Source organism: Clupea harengus, chromosome 16, assembly GCF_900700415.2.
Source record: "Clupea harengus chromosome 16, Ch_v2.0.2, whole genome shotgun sequence".
NCBI lineage: Eukaryota > Metazoa > Chordata > Actinopteri > Clupeiformes > Clupeidae > Clupea > Clupea harengus.
In genome coordinates this window covers 23,246,975-23,272,915 of record NC_045167.1, presented here as the reverse complement: position 1 = coordinate 23,272,915, position 25,941 = coordinate 23,246,975, and the positions used below count along the sequence as shown (strand labels likewise).

General features: G+C 40.2%; 2 protein-coding genes and 1 long non-coding RNA gene across 7 annotated transcripts in view; 2 read left to right on the top strand and 1 right to left on the bottom strand.

Annotated features, from left to right (window-relative positions):
- Positions 1-7,748: 7,748 nt before the first annotated feature.
- On the top strand, positions 7,749-15,687 carry LOC116224135. 5 transcript variants are annotated; one of them, XM_031582968.2, is made up of 3 exons: positions 7,749-7,808; positions 8,344-8,422; positions 12,995-15,687. In XM_031582968.2, exon 3 carries the CDS (start codon positions 13,006-13,008, stop codon positions 15,055-15,057), a length of 2,052 nt encoding a protein of 683 aa, XP_031438828.1. In that variant the 5' UTR covers positions 7,749-7,808; positions 8,344-8,422; positions 12,995-13,005; the 3' UTR covers positions 15,058-15,687. The 5 variants fall into 5 exon arrangements, with proteins under 5 accessions (XP_031438828.1, XP_031438829.1, XP_031438832.1 ...); XM_031582969.2 differs by having other exon boundaries at positions 7,762-7,808; positions 8,344-8,399; XM_031582972.2 differs by having other exon boundaries at positions 7,768-7,812.
- A 4,007-nt stretch (positions 15,688-19,694) lies between these two features.
- LOC116224068 lies at positions 19,695-22,300 on the top strand. The gene is made up of 2 exons (XR_004165405.2): positions 19,695-20,243; positions 21,135-22,300. It is a non-coding gene; the product is annotated as an uncharacterized LOC116224068 (long non-coding RNA).
- Positions 22,301-23,349: 1,049 nt separating this feature from the next.
- The window catches only part of ints2 (integrator complex subunit 2), a 17,849-nt gene continuing 15,257 nt past the window's right edge, over positions 23,350-25,941 (bottom strand). Inside the window, exon 25 of the mRNA XM_012828043.3 lies at positions 23,350-25,284. Coding sequence (XP_012683497.2) covers positions 25,103-25,284 — 182 coding nt within the window. The 3' untranslated portion in view covers positions 23,350-25,102. The remainder of the gene's footprint in view (positions 25,285-25,941) is intronic.

Sequence of the window (25,941 nt, the reverse complement as noted above, 5' to 3'; positions counted from 1 at the left end):
GACAAGAAGTACTGAATCAGGAACACCACGCATGTGGATGGCCAGTTGAAGAGTACAGGTGTCCATTGTGGTCATAGGGTTGTCAATAGTCCTTTAGTTTAGGGTGAGTGTGTGTATCTCTGGGGAAAGGTGGACAATCCATCACCTCAGCCTGAGCCCACCGCTCCAGGAGGCCAAAAAGCCCCAGGACACACAGACAGGGAGGTGTTAGATGCGGTGTGTTGGTGGCAGCTGATGCGGTTTCCCCCTTACTCCCAGTAGTCAGGGGAGGGGTAATCTTCTCCTCTGAATGGACGTGAAGTGTTGGGTGACCTCAGGGTCTGAATTCTTGGCTGTGGGTACTTATCAAATCTCACATGAGAAACCAACAGTATGAGGGGTTAACAGAACATTCAAGCATTAACGCATTTGACTGTGAGAGAGGGGGAGGGGGATGTTTGGTAACAGGAATGTGCAAGAGTACTTGACAACAATCAAGGCACACGGCTTGGGCAAACTTACAAGGATAAGGGTGGAACAAACAAAGACAAGATGAATTAATTTAGGTTACACACGTATGCAACACACAACACAAAGAGTTAGCAGATGTCTGCCTCCTCACTATTCAATGGTGTGATTTGACTATCAGACAGCGGCCGGTCACTTGAACAACGAGCATTGGGATGCTTTTTATTTAAAAGGGGCTTCCCAACCTATCGTGGGCCCAGCTAATGTGAATCATTTCTTTTACGTTTCTCCGAAAAGGCATCTTATTTCCATGTACCTTAAACATATACACCCAGGACGAAGACTTTGTTCCATTAATATGCTTACAATTACTTGTAATTGTAACACAACATACAATGATCTTATCTCGGAGTAATAAATCATGTAGGCCCATCTTATAAGTCTTCACTCCTGCTAACTGGCTAAATTTTGATCATTTCAGCCATGGGCCAGATAGTGTTGTTTGAGCATACGCAGTCGCTACTGATAGTCAAAGTTGCACATTTAAGAACACAGGACAACACAGATCGACGCACATAGGCTTACACAATGAACATAAAACATGGAACAGACAAACACATAGCACGCCGAAACAAACCTCAGAAACTGACTCTTCCTGGTCCCTTTAATGAACAATAAAGTCAATTGTAGTGAACGGGACTATTCTATGTGCAGAAAGTTTTCAACTGAGCTCTCTAAACTGCGGCCAGCTTGAACTACGAGTTTAAATGCCTTTGACGGCAATTTTAAAACCCCACGCTATGATCAAGATTACCCTTACCACGCACCTCAACCCAACCTATTGCAATTATTACAGTTTACTCGGATATCGAATCAAACCGCCTCGCTCTGATAAGCAAATGCCTGCACCGGCACGATGGCTCGGTCAGCTAATATTGCGAATTTGAAAACGTCTTTCACCCTGTAAAAATTCAACACAGGAAGAATGTGCGCTGGACCTCAAGTAATTTATCCAACGTTTGTTCACAGCCTACACCCTTATGTACTCTGGTCTAAACAATTCTGCACATAGAATGAGCGTAAATAGCTTACCTGTCCCGTTCACAATGTATGAAGCGTCGGCTCGGATTCTCTGCTGATTTGGAGAGATGAAACTCCAGCTCGAAGGACCATGATGGAATCGCTGTAAGCACGCTTAAGTTGAAGAAGGGACCGGAGAGTTGAAGTCAGGTTTCTGGAGTTTATTTTCGGCGTGGAGACCCCCTCTCAGCTTGGTGCTCAGAGCAAGGCCTACCTGATAGCAGAATGAGTAGGCATTTATACATTTCAGTCAGGTAGAATACAATAGGAGAGGCGATGACCACACCCTTTAGGTGAGAGGAAGGGGGAGACAGTGGGGTGAGGGGTTCACCTATGGGGGGAGGGGGTGATACCATGGCACAAAGGATCTTAGCAGGAAGGAGCCTATCTGGGGGGGGGGGAGGGTTCACAAGCCACTTGTTCAGGTCTCAGTGAAACAGACAGAGTACACATCCAAAATGAGTTGCAGATACAACATAAGGAGTTAATGTCTTACAACAATAGAATAGCAATATTTCCAGTTCCATCAGTCCCCTATATGAGCATTTATATGCTCACACAATAACCACCATGCAACAACCAATCAGAGCAGGAAACATCAATATATGTTAAAGATACAAATGATACAGAACAACAGAACAACAGTAGAATAGCTATTTTCCAGTTCCATCACATAGTACCCTTAATTACATTTCCTCCTCTTAGTTCTCAGAGATATGTTATGTAAACAACTGACCTAATTACTGCAGAGTTATTGAATCTAGAAGTCCATCTGTGTTTTAATCCAAAGGTGATCAGTCTGTAATTTAGAGCCTTACAATATGCTATAGCTATGTGAACTTCAGTTAGGCAATATGAGAACATGAACATGTCTCCAATAAACACCAGCCATCATTCATACATTTGTGTATTGTATTGTGTGTCTCAATGTCAAAATTCACTTTTGTATTATCCACACAACTGAAAATATTAGCTTTGTAAAAATGACATAGGTTGGCCCCTCAACTGTCATGCAAACTTCTGTTGTACAAGTAATCATTTATTTCTGTATCAAAGTAAAGACAGATGAGCAGCACAGTCAAGATCAACGTGGACTCAAGGAGCAGTACCTTTCAATCCAATATTTCCATGAAAATGCTTTACATTTTATTTTATTATATTATATTATATATCCTTTACTGCAGATGTAGTAAAATGACATGCAAAGCAGTATTACATAAAATTACAAAGATCATAAAAAGTGCACACAGCAAAACTGAACACAAAGCCACAGTGTGATAAAAGTGAAATATCAGCATGACACATCAGGATTTCTCAACTAGTCTTTTCTCTGCAGAACTGAGAATTGAGAAAGAGGTGCAACACAGCTTCTCGAAAATGAATTGTGAAAGAGGGTGCAGAAACTGAAGGTGTGTGCATCTTCATAGTATAGTTACAAGAAATTCTGACATCTCTCATGCAAATTAATTACAGTTTTTTTCCAATCATTTTAGTTCTTGTACCTATACCATGTTCACATTCCCAAAACACTTAACACATTGGGCACACCAGTAGACCATGTGAACCAAACTGTGGATACCTGCCCCTATGCTTAGATACAAATGCTGGCAATGACACCTTCTTCCAAAATTCATGGATACCTGTACCATTCAATGTCCACTACCAGCAAAACACTGTGGAACTACAGCATTTTTTGCCAATGTTTAGATACTCTGTTCAGAACAGTTAACTTTTAGTTCAAAACCTTACTTACAGTAATTTAGATCACTGTAGATGGAAAGATGCTTTGTTTAGACAGACAAATTAAATTATATGCTTGAATAAGAAAAAGTATTCTTAATTTAGCAGAAAGTTTATTTAGATTATTTAGTTTGTTTTGGCTTGCAGACTTCTCACTATCTATACTGTAATAGTAATATAGTCTATAGAAGGCAAACATAGATGTAACTGTTCCTGAAAAGTTGTTTCCACTATTACAGTACTGCTTTTTATGTAAGTCATAGGCTATCAGTGAAAGACAGTGATTGAAGAATGCAATTCTTCAATTTACAGTAATTACAGTAAATTTGAAACACTCAATTTTGACCTCTATTGTGAGAGGCAAACCGACATATCAACACTGTCTTCAGATACTTGGCTTGGATTGACGTATTTCCAAGATGCAATGCAGAGGAGAATGTTACCGTAAATGCGAAGTTCAAACATGTAAAAGTTTGACACCAAATGCAGAGGACAGAATGGATCAGCATTACTGTAGGGCTACAGCAGACTTCTAGTGGTATTACAGTACTTTGGTAGACTGTATCTAGTGTTGATGTATGTAATTTACTGCATTGGAAATACTGCAGTAAATACGTAGCATATTCATGCCTTTTTGTTGTAATGTAGTAAGCCTATATAGTGCAGTAACACATGCAATTCTATCATATGGCTGTAATGAAACATATTGCAGCATTTTAGAATTATTTGTTTACTGTCATATTACAAACTTTATTACTGTAGTCCAAAGAAGTGTTTGTCTGTGTGTGTTTTTTCTCTTTTTTTAACGCAACACTACAGTAATCTATGCTAAACTGGAGGACACAGCAACATTTTATAGATGCAATTAGCAATGCTTCAAGTTGTTAGTGTTTTTTAGGTCATTCTACTCTGAGAGGGAACATGTGTTAAAGTTACGGCAGAATTGATTGTGGTGTGGTTGTTGTATTGCATTTTGCACCAAAAGTTAACTGATATGCAGAGGTGTGTGTCTGTAAAGGCCACTGTGTTAAGTGTTTGGGAAAAGTATCCATGGTATAGGTACAAGAACTAAAATGATTGGAAAAAACTGTAATAAAACACAGTACATGAAGATTGGTACATTGTCTCAGTGCAGCTCCACTGGAGAACCGACAGAAGCTACAAGCTCACAGGAATGATGCTCTAGATTATGTCTGAGGATTATTCTGTTTCAAGAGTCCCCAGTTTTCCAAGAAAGGAGCATAGTGCCTTTATGATTGGTGCTTGCGTGAATGATCCGTGATGGGATGTACATTACATCTGCTGTACATCTGATGTGATATACATCCATTGCTATTATGCCCAACATATTGATAGTTGTCTTTTGCTTGAAAAGTATTGACTTTCAAAGTCAAAAAGTCATTCTTCCATTGTTTTCCTGATATGCTTGGCAAGCATATGGTGCTGAATGCTAAAAGCGGAGGGGGAAGTTGGGTGTGAATTACTTGAAGGGGTAAGACGCAAGAGGCCTGGGGAATTTGTCACATCTCCCGACCCTCTGTTTAGAACGCCATTTAAATTAGAAGGTCTTTAATAGCAGTTTTAGATGAGGGATGTTTGTGTGACACATGTACTTTAAAATAAGTATTCTTATTTTCTATATAATCTTTTGGTGCTTTCAACTATTTCATTTCCCTTTAAGGATCACTGAAGTGTATTCCAGAAAACTTTGACATTCATCATATCTTACTCTTCATCATGAACCATAATTTATAAAACATGTTGGCTGTTCTGTTTGTTAGAAGTTTATGAAATTCTGTTAACTCATTTAAACACTCAGAATCAAAGTGGACTGCTCATGGTCATGACAGACATGATCATGAAAAGGATTGTTTATTACAAAACGGCGATAATCCAAAACACAGGAGAGCAGTGGAAAAGCCAAAAACACAGAAGATACGAATCCAGGGCAAAAGGCCATAAACTAAAGAAGCTACTAAAAGTGTAGCTATCAGAGGAACTACGCCCTAGCAGCGAGAGGCGATGCTTGAGAGCAACGCGACAAAAAGCAGTACGAGAACTGCACAGTGAACGAACCTTGAACTCGCGGTAGGCATAGCGAGGAAAACACTAACGACCCGAAGAGGGCCACAGAGATTAGCCAGGAATTTATACCCTGGCTAATAGAGGGAAGTGATCACAAAAACGCGAGACAGGTGAGAGCACACAATGGGGAACAGGTGAGAACACAAATCACAATGGGGAACAGGTGAGGGCACACAGAGACAACAAAGGCACATGTGGACACAAATGAGTTCATGATGTCCCTTTGGCCACCAGAGGCCGCCAATGTGCGAAATCGTGGCAATCGCCACCCGAAGTCCTGACAACTAGTCAATATTATTTGTAATCTCTTTAATCCTCACCTTTTCTAGTCAATACTATTTTGAATCTCTTTTATCCTTATCCTGTAGACTTTCCTCCACTGCACACAGGAGTCTGTGTAGTTGTTTGTTCGTCTCAGGATCAAAATGTCCCACTTATACAGAAAAGGAAATGTAAGTGATGAGGAAGAATAGTGTTTTGCGCCCTTTGTATGGACCCATGTACACTGGTAAACGATATTCATCTGACCGTTTGAAGGTGCATTTGCACAATGCTTGCCTTGTGTTCCCTTCTTTTGCTTTTTTTGAGGCTGTGTGTCGAAACATAAGAGAGATAAGATAAAAGATAACATGTCTGTCACACTCTTCAGTTGATGGTTGAGAAATGGCCAGCTCCCTCAAGTGATGATCATAATTCCCTTAAATGGAAATACCTGCAGAGATGTTGCTCAGTGTGCAGAGTTTACAAATATTCAGTTGAGCTCTTGAGATTGTATCCATAGCCATATCATTTAAGGCCCAGGGTGACAGAAGAAAATATATAGGATTGATTGAAAAGCTTACAAAGCAGCAGGTTCCATATGATAAGGCAATTTGAACAATAGTTCTCTGCTGGGTTTATTCACTGTTCCAGTGAGAGAGTTAAGTGATAGACGTGGTCATGATTTTTTTGTGGACCACTGGCCCTTCCAAGACTTTCTAAAGTAAAAGCTGAGCACTCTAACTATATATGCAAGTTTTTATGTTACTTTAAGATGGCAATTTAATTTCAGAACTAAAGGAAAACAATCCAAAATCTACAATCCAAATAGATTTCTATGAAAATTTTATTTCAGATGCCATTTCTAAATGGAGATATATTTTGGCTAGTATTATCTTGACTGATACACCCAATAGAACATAGACAGTTACTGCTTAAATGATGCTACATGTGAGAGGACTTATTGTGTTGTGTATTGTGAAACCCAGGGACATGATAGAGTTGATGTTATCAGCATGGAACAGCTTTCTTGAGAACAGATACAAATCTGTAGCAATGAATGTGTGGTTTTTGTTGTTTGCACTACAATATTGAGACAGAAGACTGATGACATAGCAAAACAAACATTTACAGCTTTTTGCACTGTTTGTTTTCGGGTCTATAATGAATTGGTAACACGTTATAATTAAAATTATTATACGGCTCCTCAGAATGTTGCAAAATGTTCCATATTTCTTTTTACTGACTGCTCTAAAAAAAAACTTCCATCGGCAACGGCTTTTGTGCTTCCAATAAACAGCTTTCATATAATTTTGCAAGTAGTCAGTTCACTTAACATAACGGAAATTCACTGTAACTTGAAGTCAGCTGGTAATAGATTGCTACACAACATCTGAAACTTTAAAGTTCTGTCACGAAACGGCAACAAAAGCATTAAATATAGGTATTTTATCGCTTTGGGAGTTCACCGTATAACAAGCGGGATAATGTATAGTCCGCCGGTCAGTATAGGGAAATAAATCCTTTGCTGCACGTCGGAGTCCTGGTCGTCCCATATGGATTTATTTTCCGATACTGACCGGCGGACTACTATCCCTTACTGGATGAATCATGGTTGTGATAACCTGTGGCACATGGCCAAATCACAACTGTGGGGAATCCTTTGCCAACCCCACTCTGTTTTATACAAGTACTACCAACTAATTGAGACACCAGATTTTAATTTCCTTCAGTTATTTATATTATATATTCATTAATTCCAACTGGAGAGTTCAGTGTTAAGTTAGAGAGGCTACCCTGGATGGTGCCTCAGTGAAATGTGACTGCTTATCAGGGGTAGTGGCCACAGTGCAAAACTGACAAAATGGTCACCTTCCTTTCTGCTCTCTGTCATTTTTAAAGAATTGAATGGTGATGTCGTAGAATTTAACAGATGAAGTCCATTAGACAAGTAGCTTAATTAATGCTTAATTAAACCCTAGATCTAATACATTTTTGAAAATAATTTCAGGTACTGCGGGATTTTGCCACAAATGAGACAAATGCAAAGTTTTTTTTTACCCTCACACTTGTCCCACGTGTTCCACCTCTACACTCCACCCACGTGTTTCGCTGACTCAGGCTGAGAGGAGCATAAAAGCAACCTCTCTGAAGCTGAAGAGACAGTTCTCCAGAGACACTCTGAAGATCTACAACTGGTGAGTAAGTGTTGACTTCACAAGTTGTACTGTTTGTCTTGATATACAAAGAACAAAGCAACAAATGAAAAGGAGGCATATTGTAACCTTCATAGTTAGTGATGATATAAGGAATTATATCATGTATATACGTACAGTTTAATTAGTGTGTACTTCATCATAATAATGATAATTATTATTATTAGTTGTAGTAGTAGAGGTAGGAGTAGTAGTAGTAAGTAGAAAGTAAGATCACGTAAGTTGTTCAGTGAAAAAGCTGATAGTCAGCTGTAATTGAGCTGCGATTGGTGAGTTTATAAATATCTTGTATAAGGTGAGGCTTGGTTCCTTTAATCAGTTGGCGACACTCATTTGGCCGTTTGATAATGTTTTCTTCATATAAATAAGACATTTTCTGAAATGAAATGATAAATGTCTCATAAAGGCTATATTGTTTTTCACTCGAATATGAGAGGTAAAGATTCCACAATATGGTAGTGGCACTGTATGTAAAGCGGGAGATGATGTAAAGATTTGTGTTTTGTCTTTTTTTCAGATTTCAAACAGATCACTGCTGTCTGCTGTAGCTTTTCCTCGTTCCAGAATACATCGGTAAGAAACGTGAACAATCCTAGGTAACGACCTCAACAATTAATAATATGGCTGATCTTTAAATATATCATATTTGTGGGCTGACAGTTTAAGGCTGATAGCATCATAATTGCTCACCAAATAGATGCACTTAAGGGTGAGGGGATATTGAAGGTCATGCATATTTTCTCAGGGACACTTTGTCACTGTTGCTGAGGTGCTTGTTTATGTTTAAAATGAATTCAGCAGTCTCTAGCAATCAAAGACATGTTATGGTCCCACTTTACATTACGTGTACAATTATCAGATAATTATTATTCAATAGTGAATCGATAAGTAGAATGAAAATTATTGCATTTGGAGATTTGAAAGTGTCGTTTTATGGAAAATTCTGGATTGTAAACATCAACTGTTAAACTGTATTATGACAGAACTGAATTCTAGCTCTGAAGTTAGTTGCAAATGCAGGATTTAGTTAAGGACTCGATAAAATGCCTGTCTGTTGGGCAGGGTGTCAGTTTCTTCTGCTACGGTGAGGAATCACTATTATCAACACTATTATCAACACTATTATTAACACTATTATCAAAACTATTATCAACACTTTTATCAACACTATGGAAAGTGCTGAGGAGTGATGATTAGGAGATTATTACTGTTAATAGCGTAGTTAAAGCTTCCTCTGTGTTGGGTCTGTGTCCCTTTGTCCTCCAAAGGTGGTGATGTTTTATTAATAATAATATTATTAATAATAATAATAATAATCTACTACTACTACTAATAATAATAATAAAAATACACTTTATTTGTATAGCACCTTTCATACAAAACAATTCGTCAAAGTGCTTAACAGCAAAGGAATTACGTGCACAAAGAAATGACATGCACAGTGATCCACATAAAAATAGACATCAAATAAACATAAAACATAAAAACTAGGATAGAGTCCATACAGATTTAAGATAAAAAAATAGAATACATAAAATGCATAACATAAGATAGAAAATAAAACTCTGCAGAGATATAGTTTATCTAACCCCTTAATATTACGTTATATCACGATGAAGATCAAAATAAAACATTAAAAAAAACAATAATAATACATTCAAAATATTTATATAGATGTGGTGCGAAGTCATGGCTAGTTAAAGGCTCAGGTGAAGAGATGTATGAAACTAAAACTAAAAACAATACTATTATAATATTATTATTATAATTATTATATTATTACTATATATTATTATATATGACTACCTAGCTACTATTGGTTACAAAAATCTTATAATTTGTATGTGCCCCTCTGGTTAAACACTGGCCCCTCCTTGGCCCCCCTAGTAAAAATTCTAGAACCGCCACTGCTTTGTATATAAGAAGGACCTTAAAATTAATTCTAAATGTTACTGGAAGCCAGTGCAGAGCAGCTAAAACTGGACTAATGTGCTTTCTCCTCTTGGTTCTGGTTAATAGCCGAGCTGCAGAGTTTTGAATGAGCTGAAGTCTCTCAGTTTTTTTTTTCTCGGGAGGCCAGTTAGAATTGCATTATCGAGCCAGCTTGAAATAAAGGCATGAATCAGTTTTTTATAAATTATAGTACTTTAGCTATGTTTCTAAGGTGGAAAAATTATGTTTTCGTCACCTTGTTAATGTGGTACTTGAAGCTTAGATCTGAATCTAAGATAACACCAAGATTTGTAACGTCAGATTTAATCCAGGGAGTTCATTTCCCCAGATAATTAAACAGCATTTCTCTTTTAGTTTTAGTAGGATCTCAGTTTTGTCCACGTGTAACTTTAAGAAATGATTGTTCATCCACTTTTTTATCGCCATAAGACAGGTAGTAATGGAGTTTATAGCTGCAGCATCATTTGGTTCAGCAGAGATGTACAGTTGCGTGTCATCCGCATAACTATGGAAACATACATTGTGTTCTCTAATGTCCCTAAGTGGCAGCATGTATAGTGAGAATAATAATGGACCAAGGCAGATGTCATGTTTCTTATACACGTGATCTCCAGACGTAAAACTTTCTCCCTTTGATGTATATGTTCTGAACCAGTTTAGAAAGACGATTGATTAGGATGTCATGACCTAATTTAAATGTGTTTATTTGCACTGAAACTATATTTTCAAGTATTTTACTAATGAATGGAAGATTGGAAATTGGCCTATAGTTGGTCAGTGCATTACCATCTAGGTTGGGTTTCTTTAGTACGGGTTTTACAACAGCTGTTTTGAAGGCATCTGGGAAGATGCCTGTTTGAAGAGATGTATTTATAATCTTCAGGACATGACTTGAAACACTGTCGAACACCCGCTTAAAAAATGCTTTAGGTACAGGGTCAATACATGAGGTGGAGGAGTTGCACTCAGTGACAGTCTTACAAAGATCCATTAATGTGATGCAGGTGAAATTTCCCATGGCTGCATCTTTTTTACAGTGTTTTCTGAGGCTATCTGAGTTATCATCAGAAATAATACTGGCTCTAATTGAAGTTATCTTGTTGTTTTCTCAATCTCCCAGCATCAGTCCTTGCTGGGTCCTTCCACGCCAAACGGGACAATGGCTCCCACTCGACCGCCTCAGATTTTGCTGAAAAAAATCAAGGTTGTTCATAGACGTCTTAATAGGTATAGTCCAAAATATTAGCTTTCTACTCCCAATAGTTTTGTCACAAAAAGATGTTTTAGGGGGGAGGGGGTGCCTGTTCTTAAGACGCTTTTTAGCAGCGTTTTCTGAAGAGCCATTTTCAAATTGCTATTACTAGAAAAGTATTTAAGCTAGCTCCTTCAAACTGTCTAGGCTTAAAATATGATACCATAACTTGATTATGATTATGGACTTCCAAGGGTGTGGCTTGGGTATATCATAGTATTCGGGGTGCTTGAATTTGCGCGAAAATTTTACTCTACGCTTTGTTGCAGCATCTTTGAAGGCCTGTGGAAAGCTCAATGTTAAAGCTTGATATTATACAGAGACCTTCCTATGTATACTTTGTATGCTGTATTAAAAAATTGAAAATGGATGAAAACCAATTTTGTTCAATTTTTTGGCATGCTATAGCAAAACAATGACAGCATTTACCAACATGAAACATTTTTTTTTGGAAAGATTAGATATTTGTTCTTAACATCAAAAAATTGTGATGGTGTTCTGCCTCGTTTTCTCAAAATATTCTTTTGAAAATATGGGATTTTTGGACACGCCCAGCATTCAATGGCCTATGTAAGCACATTCAAATGGTAGCAAAAGGTACGTTTATGACACAGAGCTTTAACTGCGTTTGTGTATAAAATCTCTGCATAATATCAAGTCTCTAGCTTTAACATTGAGCTTTCCACAGGCCTTCAAAGATGCTGCAACAGAGCGTAGAGTAAAATTTCCGAGCAAATTCAAGCACCCCGTATACTATGATCACCCGAGCCACACCCTTAGAAATCCATATTATTCAAGTTATGGTATCAGATTTTAAACTTAGAAAGTTTGAAGGAGCTAGCTGAAATACTTTTCTAGTTATAGCAATTTGAAAATGGCTCTTCAGAAAACGCTGCTCAAAAAGCGTCTTAAGTATTGGCACCCCCTCCTATTGTGACAAAACTATTGGGAGTAGAGAGCTAATATTTGGGACTATTTCTATTAAGAAGTGTATAAACAACCTTTAATTTTTTCAGCCAAATCTGAGATGGTCGAGTGGGGATTTTTCCTTAAATTGTCAATTTTGGCGTGGAATGAACCTGCTCCATTCTCTCACCAAATGCAGTTGTCGGTTGTCTCCACACGGCAGGCCATAGCAGTTCCACAATAGCATACAAGTAACATGCTCAGATAAATGGGTTTGTCTAGGGGCTGGTTCCATGTGTGTGTCAGGAAGGGGAACAGTAGGGGTAGTTGGCCCTAGGTGTGCAGAGGTCAAACAGAGGGGGCTGGCTACTCACAATAACTTTATGCGCGGAGACTTTTGGCGCCAGTGTTCTTTATGTAAATTTGAGTGTGGATATTGGATATTTTGGATGGATCTTTAAGTGGCCATTCAACCTTTTGGTTCATATGAGTTCAAATAGTATATGAAAAACACCAATATTCTTCAGTATAGCATAACATGTCTAATAACATGCCCTTCAGTGTAATATGGACTTGGAAGAGTAAATATAACTATTAATTACTTGTACTAAACTACACTGGACACAGTTTTTGTAGCACAGAGAAAGTTTGCATTGTGGTACCTAATTATCTTGCAGAGATTTAATATGTTGATGTGGAAAAGCCCCTTAATAAAGACCTGAGGTATACATCAAGTAGGTTGTGAAGCAGAACAAATTTAGTAAAATCCTGCCACATAAAATTTGATACTAGATACTTTTTGATATTACATACTTAAACCATAAAGAGATTTTCAATATTCTCAACCACTGCCTCAGGCTGTCAGATAATCAGCACTGTCAAAACTGCATGGAGTTCTAGCAGGACCTTGACCTCATCAATCTTTATGCAATTGGATAGAGATTTATTTAGTTTGACCACAATGTATATTTGCATGTTGTTGTTCTTTTTTAGCAATACATGACTGCAGTGACAGTAACATGAAATATAGTCACCCTTTCAATTTGTATTTTTTAAGGAAAGTAAACCATGGCATCCACTCAGATCATTAAGGCAAAAAAGTCTCTCACCACTGCAAGTAAGCTCCGTGAAGACACTCAAATGATCATGCAGCCCTACGCCAACTGGGAAGAGCACTTGACTCCAGCTCCTCTGTCAATTACTGTCCTGGGAGAGTTAATATTTATATCCTCCAAAGATGATTTCTCTATCAACCAAAATCCACCAAAGAATGGATTCCAGTTCATCAAGTACCCCAATTCATTCAGAGCGTGTCTCATGCAAGTGTGCAATGCTGGATGGTATGCTTTTAATGAAGCACACACCAGTATGGACCAGATTAGACTCCACACTGCAAACGTGCCACAATATGTCAGAACGGCTACTGAGGTTATTCTCAAGAATGATGAAAGACTTTTTCAAGCTGTCCTGCCAGACACCTTAGCTAACATTGACAACATAGCCAGTGAATGTATGCGGCTGTCCAGCTGTACCAAGGACAGGTTTGAGATGGTCATTTCATTGGTTCATGAGATCCTTGAAGCAAGTACGAGTGCAAAAGAAGTTTACACTGAAGATCTCAAGAATGTAACACAAAAGATGGAAGAAAATGAAGTCCGCAAGGAGTCAAAGATGGAAACAGACAAAAGAACAGCAGAGGACTTAAAGAACTATAAGTCTAAACTGGATGCTGCTGAGAAGCTGTTCGACAAAGCAATGAAGTCAATGCCAAGCGGATGGGACATGATTGGGATGAATCTGGTAGAGGGACTCGCAGAGAGTCTTACTACTCTAGTTTCTGGCGTAACCAATTTAGTGACCTTCAACTTTGATAAAATGGTAGGCAAGGAAGGCAAAGGCAAAGGCTCAGCACAGAAACCAGGCACAGAAAAGGAGAAGATGGATTTATACTTTGCAGTGAAGGATGTGTATGAACAGGCAGGCACCATCCAGAAATTGGCTGAGCAATTGAAGGGTCTGACGGCAGAAAGCAAAATTGATTGGGTAGGCTTGTATGACCAGAAAGATAAAAAAGCAAAGAGTGATTACACAAAAGGAATGTTCGAGGAAGTGAAAAACATCATTACCTCATTTAAAGGCTCAGATGCAAAAACTACAGCACTAGAAATCTGCGGAAAAGGCATATCCATTTGCACAGAGATGGCAAGTATTGCCCCCGAAGGAGAATGTGAAGCCTCAAAAGAACAACAGCTGATCGAAGAAATTGCAAAACTGCATGAACAAGCTCAGACCTTCAACGCAAAAGGCAAACAAGTCACTAAGACAACACCTTTTTCCCAGACACCACCAGGGCTAGCCCAAGCACAAGGTAAGAAGTCAGCAGCAACGTTTGCTGCAGAAAATGCAAGAGTCCAGATAGAGGAGACCAGAAAAGCCTTGGACACTGCTAGACAAATGTACAGCACAGCCGTGGAGAGATTTGAGAAGAACAAAGAGGAGTTGACTGAAATTTTGGTCACTCTGAAGAACTGTGATGTCAAGAAGATAGATTTTAAGACAACCTTGGAGATTCTAGCTCAGGGTCTTACTGCCCTGGGAAAAGTGAAGGAGCAGTGGGAGAAGATGGTGCGTTTCTTTCAAATAGTGTCAACCATCATTAAAGCCTCCATGAATACTGCCATGAAATCGTTCACAGGAGCAGCCAAACAGGCCTCTGAGTACTCTAACAGCGCCTTCCTGAAGGACATGGTCTACAGCCAAGCATTCCAAGTCTCCAACGTTGCCAGTCTGGTGAACATGATTTCAAGCACATACACTGAAGTGTCTGAGAAGTACATCATGGATAGGGTCAGCAGCCTAGGAAGACTCATGGCCCTGGATCAGAACAGTCCAGAGTTTGACGTGGAGCGTAAACAATTACAAGACGGTTGTGTGGAAGCCCAGCGTGGTATACTAGCCCTGGTCCAGAAGAACAAGACTGACTTCAACCTGAAGACAGAGGAACGTATGGTCCACCTTGACGAGCTGCGGGCTCTGTTACCCCCACCTACAAAAGAGGAAGAGGAGAAAGTCAAGCGGATCGTCGACTCGCCTCCTGAGGAGGTCGACCAGTTTGCCTAAAAATTCACTTCTGAGGGAGAAAGAAGACAAAGTCTTTCGCAAGGCGCCCTGATGACATTTCTATTCTATTTCTATAAATCTGTAATGTTTTTCTTTTCTGTGCAAGAATGCTAGCTTTTTTATCCTCATTTTCTCAAACGTGTATACTAGAGACAACTCGAGGCAGAGTTGAAGGTGAAAGAGTCTGTAGTGAACTAGACATATGTAATTCCAAAATGGGGGAAATCCTCTAATTGATGGATGAGGGAAAAAAAACCTGTATCAATTGAGTGATCAGGACTCAACCCAGCTGTGATACTGGAACCTTAAAGTTTGTGAAAATCATCAGCTCTTTGCTTGACAACCAAAGAGAAATAAAATAGGAGAACTAACCCTGTTATTTACCAAAGAAGAACTTGTCCAGCTTTAAGTTTTTTGACGCATGGAGTTGAAAATGTACCTGATTTTTAAATAACTGCTCATTGTTATATTCATTACATTCATCTCAATTTAATTAATCCATTGTTTTCTGTTGTATTTCAATGTCTGTTTGTGTGCTTGTCAGGGTTCCTTTTTATCCTTTTTGAAGCTTTTTGAAGAATGGTTACATTGTCAAACTTTGACAGCAAAAATAAATGTGCCATTATATAAGGTTTTGTGTTTGTTTTTATTTTGTCAGTCTAAGGGGACACCAAGTTTTTATTTGATATCTGCATAGGCAAGGCAAGATAAGTTCATTCATATAATGCATTTCATACACAGAGACAGTTCTATGTGCTTTAAATAAATTAAATAAAAAAGAACAAAAAAGACAAAGAATAGAACATGACATTTAAATTGCATTATAACAGGTTGTAAAATGTGTTAAAGGTAAAAATTCCCTTAAATTCCTTTAGCTGTAATCTTTTCAATCAAGCGCTCAAGAGTGAGTAAAGTTTATTTTTGTGTGAAGTTAAAGTAAAGTAAAGCATTTGGCTTTTCCACTAATATCGCTGGATTGGCTGCACTACATTCAACACATGAACTCATTATGCTCATGACAAACAAATGTACATTGAGTGTCAAGTTCTTAGGTTTTTTTGGTCAACTCTGGCCCAACTTGAAATGGCCTGGTACATGAACCCCAAAGGACGCACGGGACAACTCTTTCCAACACAGCTCAATGTTTTGTTTTCCATATGTGTTTGTTGTTGATGTGTGGTTGGTCTATCAGGGGGGTATTCGTCGTAGCTCGCTAAACGGTTTAGCGAGCTAATTTTCAGGCTAAGATAAAAAACGCCCCTCTTTTTGGTTCGTGGAAGCAACTTTTGATAAATCACCATAGTTACATATCGATTAGCACTAACCTGCTCCAGGGCAGGCTAACTTAAGTGTAGCTGGATAAGCTTGCCACACCCCCGGAAAAAGGAGGGATCCCATTGACCAAGGACTGATATTAGAGTTAGATTAGCGGAGGGAGAGAGTTCTTTGTGATCGCCAAGATCCATTATTCTTGTATGAGCGCTACCGATTCAGCCGACAAGGAATCATTAATAAAGACCTTCTCGAGTAATTTATTGCAAACACCACATTGACTGTCTTGCGCTTTTTTGCGAGTGGTACATTTTTGTAGTGTCGGTGATGCGGAGAACAAAGCACTCATAATTATATGAGTGTTATTAGTACACCATAGCATATCATTATTGTAGAAAATGATTACGGTGGACTCATGATAAGAATAGAGAGAAATACAGACAATTTATTTCCACTGCTTCAATTTATTGCATTTGTTATTAATACATTTAGTCATTTAACAGACGCTTTTATTCAAAGCGACTTCCAAGGAAATGTAAAACTACATCGAGGAAGGAGGTGAGGGGATTTGAACTAGCAACCATGCAGATTCATACCGGTAGAGGAAACCTCTGTACCAGCTGACTCTTGCCATCAGGAATTCATACATAGATATCACTATATAAACATCCCAACACACCTTGCTCTCACAGCGGTGGTGGTGTTGAATTTTGCCATGATTATGGTCTTGTATTCTTCATAAGCGTTCATGTTCATCTCCTACTCGCCAGCGGAGAAAAAAAGAGCCCTTTTCTTTGAGTTTAGAACCATTATACCGTTAGAAAATCATGGTTTTGGTGATCGACCTTTCCTGCCTTTTGAAGTAGGACGTGCACGCGCAAATGCCATGATAACTTTAGCCTGGTTGAAATTAACCACATGATTAGGATGCGGATCAGCCGTTAACGAACCGATATTTGCTGTTCTCAATCAGCTCGCTAATCTTAACGGGCTAAAAGGCCAATTGATTAACTTAGCTTCAATCCTACGACGAACGTACCCCAGGTTGAAAACTCTCAAAACACAAAACGCATAAGTCATACAAAAATGCAAATACATTTCAAACTATTTCAATCCAACAAATGAATGAAATAAGTGCCAAGGATTACAACAGGTGGAATTGCTGAAACAATCCCAACTAATGACTGAAATAATGTTTAAATGAATGCAAACAGTACGCAGCATTGGTGTTATTAAGAGGTTTGTTTGCCTCTCTCTCTGCTGAGATGTTTGCTGAGAGAGACCTTCCAAACACAGGTGTTCCAACTTAAAGAGTAATGAGCAGCCTGCACTGGCCTGCTGGTGTTGCATTATGGGACTTGTAGTCTTTTAGGCAAAGTCAAGGGAGCTGATGTGATGAGGAACTCTAATGAATCTTGAAAATGTTCTTTTTACCTCAACATTGAGAATATCTAACAAAACAATTCCTAATGCTTTGAGCAAGCGTTTTTATGGTGTCAATAGTTGTTAACAAAGTGATTTTGAATTGTATCAAAGTCTCTCAACATACAAAATCTTTCTTAACAGACTCTTCCCTTTCGGGTGTTTTGTAACAGTCCATACAGAGGAAAGTATAAATTCCCCCCCAAAACAGAAATTTCCCATAAATCCATGAAATTACAGTGGAAAGTTTCCTGTTCTGAAACTCAAAATTTTGCAACCCTACCTACAATAAAGTGAGAGATGCTCTAAAATGAGACGCTAATACAGAACAGACGCACATTTTCATGACATGGTGGACATGCGAAATGCATATTAAATATGGCCGGGGCAACTGTAGTGATGTACACATCATATTAAATCTCATATTTCTTTATTAATCTGAACTTTGTCAGCACAGCAAGTGAACATTTTAGCACAGTGTAAGCAGAGATGGGCAAAAATACATAAAAATGTATTTTGATACAAAATACAAAATACCCCTCAAATAAATGTATTAAAATAAAATACAAAATACTGGTGCCAGAAAATGTAACAAAATACAATACATGTATTTTGTATTTAAAATATAGGAAATACTTTTTCTGGATTTTCCGTTTTCTCACTGTTTGGTATAGCAGAGCATTCAGGTTTGGGCTATATAATATACACAAAGCTCTGGGGAACCCCACAAAAAGGAAAAAAAGTCACAGAATGTCAGTGTAACTAAGCAAAGCTATTAAAAGACCAACTTGATTGATTATGTATATATATATTTGCAGGCAGCAGCTGTGTGACTCATGTTTTCACAAAACAGGGCTCTCAATGCAATCTCTATGGCTTACGGGAGGGCTCGCCCCACCGTGCTTTCGTCATACGTAATTGGACGTCATACAGCTTTGATCAAGTCACAGGCCGTGTTTATTACCGCGCACTTGCACACTTCAAACACTGACTTTCAGTGCTTAGGGCGTTCACACTGACAGAACCAGCAGAATTCAGGGCACTGAAAGTACTGTGAAACGATGGACACTACTCGCCCTAAACGAATAAAACGTAACAAATCTACGTAGCGGAAGAGGAGTAGCCCTTTTGGCAGCTTCGCAAATCACTTCAACCATTATTGCTGGTTACAACAACTGTGTTATCTGATAGTACAGTGTCTATTTCTCGGTAACTTTTGAAAAATCTAAGCGAGAAAATGCCATAAGATGTACATTTACATACAAAACATGCCTGTCACCGGAGTTTGGTCCGCCATATTTGTTTAAAATTTCCAGTTGGCCGTAGGAAGCTGGAGCACAGATTTATGGGTAAAAGGCTTGCACATTTGCATCTCTCAGTGTTCCATTTGAGACAACACTAATCAGCGACAGAACGCACTACAGATGTAAGTGCTTAGTGTGCACTACGCACTGTATTGCAGTGTACTTCGTAAAGTGCACGGTAATAGCCACGGCCACATTCTGTCAAGATGGCTACCGTTCAGTGCAACAACTCGATTCACTCTTTGAAAGAACCTCCTTTAAGTCGGCGTACTAATGAAGATAAATTGACAAGGATCAAGACAGCTATCTAAGTTTTCGAACACAGCCCTGTTTTGTGAAAAAAATGGATTTAACATGAGAGTCAATGAGAGAGATCTGGGGCGATTTCCATTTCGCTCCAAAAAGGGGCGGGGTCATTTGAAGCACCACTTTTGCCTGACTGTTGGCTGATTCGACAATGACATTCAGAGGCAGATCAGACGGATCTAGTGGTAGAATCCGACAGCAAAAAATTTCCTTCTGCCTTAACACTGGAGAAAGTATTTTGAGTATTTTAAATACAAAATTACTCCACTCTAAAGTATTTTGATACAAATTACGTTACATTTCTTATCGTCCCTATCAAATACAAATGACAAAATACTCAAAGCAGTTGAAATATGTATTTCAAATACAAGTAATTGAAATACTGCCCATCTCTGAGTGTAAGCAGGTGGTTTGCGTGAAAGACAATGTGGGGGCGGAGTCCAGCCCGCCCGCCGGTTTAGACATCGTGACACACCTGTGTTGCATTAATCAATTGGTAACGGGAATATAATGGGTTCGCTTGTGTAGAAACGGGAGGTCAGGGACAGGGGAAGAGCTCCATCCCCAAGAGAAAGGGCGGCAGAAGGCCGAGCGACCCAGGCCCTGCTGCGAGAATGGAGCCGCCTTTGCCAGGAGCGAGGACTGCTATGCCGTGAGGTATGTGATGGCAAGACTTTTGAAAAAGTTAAGCAAGTGGTCGTGCCTCACTGTCTGCGGAAGCAGGTCCTAGAGTGGCTGCATGACCGGGCGGGTCACTTGGGGGCGGAGAAAGTGCTGGGTCTGGTGCGTCTGCGCTTCTTCTGGCGAGGCCTGGCCAAGGACGTGGAGGTGTACTGTGCCAAGTGCATGAGGTGCAATCTACGGAAGACCCCCACTACCAAAGTAAGTGCCCCTTTGGTCTCCATACAATCCAGCTACCCGTTGCAAATTGTGTCGGTGGACTTTTTATCTCTCGAGGCTGCTCAAAGTGGGATGAGTTATGTGCTTGTCATAGTGGACCATTTCACCCGGTATGCAGTGGCTGTCCCCACTTTTGATCAGACTGCAGTAACGACAGCCGAGGTGCTTTGCAAGCTCTTCATCCAGCCATATGGGGGTTTTGACCAGCTGCACTCAGACCAGGGCCCCAATTTTGAGTCAAAAATCATTAAAGAGCTATGCACATTGTATGGCGTTAACAAGTCTCACACAACCCCTTACCATCCAGCCGGGAACGGCCAGTGTGAACGATTTAACCGAACTCTTTTAAGCATGCTGGGCACGTTAGGAGACGACCAGAAAGAGGACTGGGATCGGCACTTGGCAGAGCTGGTGCAAGCATACAACAACACACCCCACCCGTCTACTGGATACAGCCCTTACTTTTTGATGTTTGGCCGCCATGCTAAATTGTCCCTTGATGTAATGGTGGGGATGGGTTTACTGGAACTGTTGGCAGCTGGGTGCACCACCATCATAAGCGATTGGCAACTGCATATAAGCAAGCCCAAGAACAGGCTGCCAAGGCTCAGGCCTCTCAGAAACGAGGGTTTGACCGCAAGGTCAGAGGGGAGCCTTTGTTATCAGGGCAGAGGGTAATGGTTTTGAATAAAAGGTCCAGGGCACGGGGGAAGTTGGAGGACAAATGGGAGCACTGCACATATGTGATTGTGTCACAACCTAATATTGATATACCTGTGTATGTTGTCAAGTCAGATGGGGCTAATGGGGAGGAGAGAGTCTTGCATCGTAACATGTTGAGTCCATGTAAGTTTGATGTTTCCCCTCGCCAAGGGCCTGACGATGGGGGACGGGCTGCCGCGGCCCCGGATACCAACAAGGACCGTAGCCGATGCATGTATCCTTGGGTGTGGGGTGCTGCCGGACCTGCAGGACAACCTATAAGGGCCGAGATGGAACCTTCGCAGGACTCTCAGGGATCAACCCCCAACACAGCTCCATCAGTTGGGGTTGGTCTGGCTTCACCGCCAGCCCTGGGCCCCTCACTTCCTGACACGGAGGGCCCACGTCGCTCTACTCGCAACACCAAGGGTCAACTACCCCAACGCTACCAAATGGGATCTGTGTGTTCTGGGAATGTGAGGACACATTTGATGTAGGGGGGGTGGATGTAAGCAGGTGGTTTGCGTGAAAGACAATGTGGGGGCGGGGTCCAGCCCGCCCGCCGGTTTAGACGTATTTAGACGAATATAATGGGTTCGCTTGTGTAGAAACGGGAGGTCAGGGACAGGAGATACTGCTGAGCTCCAAGCCGAGGGCTGCCGTGCCAGGACGTGGGTGAGTGCTGTATACCCGTCGTATTACTAATTCGCTATGAGATTGATACTAAGTGCGTTGGCTTAGATAGCTGACCGTTGCGTGTTGCGATCACTGGTCTGTGTACCTCCGATATACCCCACGTCCGGCGGTCGCGGCGAGGAGGCCAGCGTATCAGGTAGTATTCTGTTGCCATTCATGTCTTGTTGTTTTCCGGGGAATTGTGTTCCCCGGCGGGTTTCTTTATGTATGTCAGTGCGTGTGCATGTGTGAGCAGGAAGAAGAGCAAGCTCATATTCTGGGCAAAGTGCCGTGTCTGTACAGAGGAATAGGAGGGGATATACTTTGCCTTGGCTTGCTGTGCTTATGGGTTGCTGTGGATTCCTTCTGGCTCTTGATGTGTATTTTATCACTGACATTATGATTGGGATGAATTTAACTTGTTTTATCTGATTGTACTTTGCCCATCTGAAACACTGATGAATTTGCTGTGTATTTATTGCTAATTTATATATCCATCTGTTCCTGTGTATAGGCCTATATCCTTCATGCTATTTATCTATTTATTAATCAGCACTTTGCACTTTACATCGATGTGATGCTTGTTTTGGCCACTGCTCTCACCCCAAGATGCTTTTAGAAAGTATAATATAAAGAGAAATAAAAGTCCTTGCTTTTCCCTACACCTTGTCTGCGTTTGACTTGATTCAGTGCCCAGGTAATGCTGTCCAAATAAGGTAACCTGCAGGGGGCAGCAATTAGGCTGGTAATTAGCCCCTTTACAACTGCATCAGTGCAGTCACTTTACTATATGGGCAGTAAAGGATATATAATATAATAAAATGTAAAGCATTTTCATGGAAATATTGGATTGAAAGGTACTGCTCTTTGAGTCCACCTTGATCTTGAATATGCTGCTCATCTGTCTTTACTTTGATACAGAAATAAATGATTACTTGTACAACAGAAGTTTGTATGACAGTGGAGGGGCCAACCTGTCATTTTTACAAAGCTAATATTTTCAGTTGTGTGAATAATAAAAAAGTGCATTTTGACATCCCGTTGGAATAACATTTCACAGACAATATGGCACTTACAGTAATCATAATATATTGAGACACACAATACAACATACAATACACAAGTGAATGATGGCTGACATGTTCATGTTATCTCATATTGCCTAATTGAAGTTCACATAGCTATAGCATATTGTAAGGCTCTAAATTACGGACTGATTACCTTTGGATTAAAACACAGATGGACTTCTAGATTCAATAACTCTGCAGTAATTAGGTGAGTTTTTTTTACAGAACATGTCTTTGAGAACTAAGAGGAGGAAATGTAATTAAGGGTACTAGGTGTTGTATGGCATTGCAAGATGATTTCATTGTCATGTTTGGTTTGATTGGTCTCAGTATAAGTGGTGAAGTGACCTCTGTCCTGCAGCTGAATAGATTTGTTTTAATGAAGATAAACATGGGAATTCTGAACCCTGTAGACTGCAGGTAACCCCCCTCTGGAGGTAACAACCCGCCCCCCATGCTATTCTCAAAAAACTAGAAACAGGGTGTGTCCATGGAATACTCCTTAATCTAGAAAACGGCTGTGGTGATATCCTGAGCAACACTATTCCTAGGGCCGCCGGGTGGGTCAACAGGTAACAGCATTGCATTAAAAGAGCAGGGACTAAGGCCAAGTTCCTAAATTGAGTGGAGCCAGATTACTTAGGTTTACCAAGATTGGTTCCTTTAATAAGATATTATGTTTCAGCAGACAAACACGCAGATCTGCAAGGTCTATCAACTCCGGTCTGAAATCTCCCCCTTCGCATCCGACTGAACAAATATCATTTAATGAAAGCCTTTGGTTGACTTTGTCCCTCATAGCCGCCGATATTACTGGAAATCCAGATCTAGTCCGTGGACAAACCATCTTAATAGTCTTGGACCATCGTAAATAATCGTTACACCAAACTGTTTCTACTGAATACAAGAAATACAAATAGATCTTGATAAGGCTTTACAGAGTTACGGTTTAGATCAGAGTATTTCCAGGGATTGTTTAGAGTTGGCAATAATATTTTATATTCTATTGCACCCTAGGTTATCACAAACATACTACAGCTTTCGAAAGTTTTTCCTTGTTCATTTTAACAGATGAGTTTTTGTCTTTTGCCACACTTTCTTTGATAAACCCGGAATACATGTACACTCTTTTACATATTATCTTCCTGCCCAAAGCTTCCTTTCTTATCTCCTTCAGCATAGGGCACACTGGACAGTCCTTTACAGAAGGAAAGGAGACAATGCTGTCCCACAAAGCTTTGTGGCAGGAACATTTCAACATCCACCATCACATAATTACAGAGCCTAGTGTAAGTGCAGTGGCATTTCCTGAGCACACAGTTGTCATGTCCTAATTCCTTATGAATTCTCCTCACATACTTACTCACTCATGACGTTTTCCATCGAGGTCAAGGAAAAGTGGTTAGGAAAGGAGATTAGATGCAATTTTGACTATTCGACCACAGCCCAAGACTTGGGCAGGGCGTAGACTACTGGGTGCACAGATGAGACAACAGCTGTATGGCAAAAAATCTGGGAAGGAAAACAAACATTGACCTGATGAAGAACCGTCAACCAATCAAGCAAGCAATCTATCAATCAATTAACTCAACCAATCGATAAAATGCAAACGTAAATTTTCCAGTTCAACTAGCACCAACTCTCCCTGACCATGAGAACAGCAGCACAAATGGGTTGGGTCGACTGTCCAAGCCTATTCAAACACACACTCGTACACACGCGTACGCACAATAATCAAAATGTGTCACAGAAAAAAAGCTTACAATAGTTAGTTTTCCTTCCTGCTGTATCCATGTTTTTTTTTTTACTTATAGTGAAAATGGCTCTAATTACACAGTGCTGGAGCTTTCTTGTGATCTCATGTTGATTCACAGTCACTGAAAATGTCCATAACACATCACATCTGTCCTTCTAGAATGTTAAAAGTAGTAATCACAATAACAACATCTTCACAGAAAATCTTTCACACATTTTAATGCAAAGTCTAAAAAAAAGGTCAGTGCTTACAAAACTAAAAACACATTATTTTTTTTATTTTTTTACAATTCGTTGGAAAAGATTTGTACAGTGGTCAAGAAAACAGACCAATAATATCTCACTACCGCATGAGCTTGTTCTCTTCCATGTCAAACAAGAACCAACGTCTTCACAGGCATCCTTCATACAACTCATATTCCCTACCTGGCTACCATTCACGAGGAACTGGGCGATGAATTCATGACACACACAAACACACAGTTTACAAAAAGATCATTCCTTGTCTCTGCTCCTCTGGTTTGTCAAGGTCTCTGCTTTGGTTTGTCAGGGTCACTCCTCTGGTTTTCACAGTCTCAGGTCTGGTTGTCACGGTGACTGCTCTGGTTGTCATGGCCACGGTTCTGGCTCTCACCATCACCATCACTGGTCTGTCTGCACGCTGGCCTGGATGATGTCCATGAAGGTCGTCTCTATCTGGTAGCAAAGCTGGACGTCGGGGTCGGTTCCCCACAGGGCGAAGGAAGCTCTCTTGGGCGAGGTGTGTTTGGACAGGCCCAGTATGGACACAGCATCCTGGGGTTTCTCCTTCAGATACTGCAGCCCTGGATGACATGAACACAATCACATTTAGACACCAGCTCAATCATAGAGCACGGTGATTAGAAAACCCCCTCTGCACCCTCAACTGGCCTTGCAGTGACAGTGCCACAGCCTTTAGGTGCTGCATGAGTATGATCACATGGGTGTAACCATCCACACCTGTCAAGACAAATGACTGGAACAACCATGGACAGCGTACAGTATGTTCAGTCAAAAGGGAAGCCACCGGAAAGCACTTAAAAATGGCAGATATGTAACCAAATCTGGTCGGTTCTGGGTGCACCTGACCAATGTTCTGTTTACTGCGCAGGCTCTGGCTGTGATTGTGGCTTCATTCGGTCATAATGTAAATGCATGTTGCAATGTTGTCCATGCTTTTTACAGTGATCGGTCAAGACCAACACTCTGTGTGTCACGTAGCCAGCATTCCTATTGGGAGCTCTCAGTACGCTCTTCATTTGTGTTTTCATTTGGTGACGTTTTGTGTTGTCTGTGGGTGCTCATACCACATTTTACCCTCAATTTGAGATCATGTATTGTTTTATACGGGGGGAAAATAAAAAAAATGGGTCATTTCGACATACTCTGTTGTCAGTGTCAATTTTATGTTGCGGCCCACAATTCATGTGTAAAAGCCAAGTGTTGTTAAAATACGAATG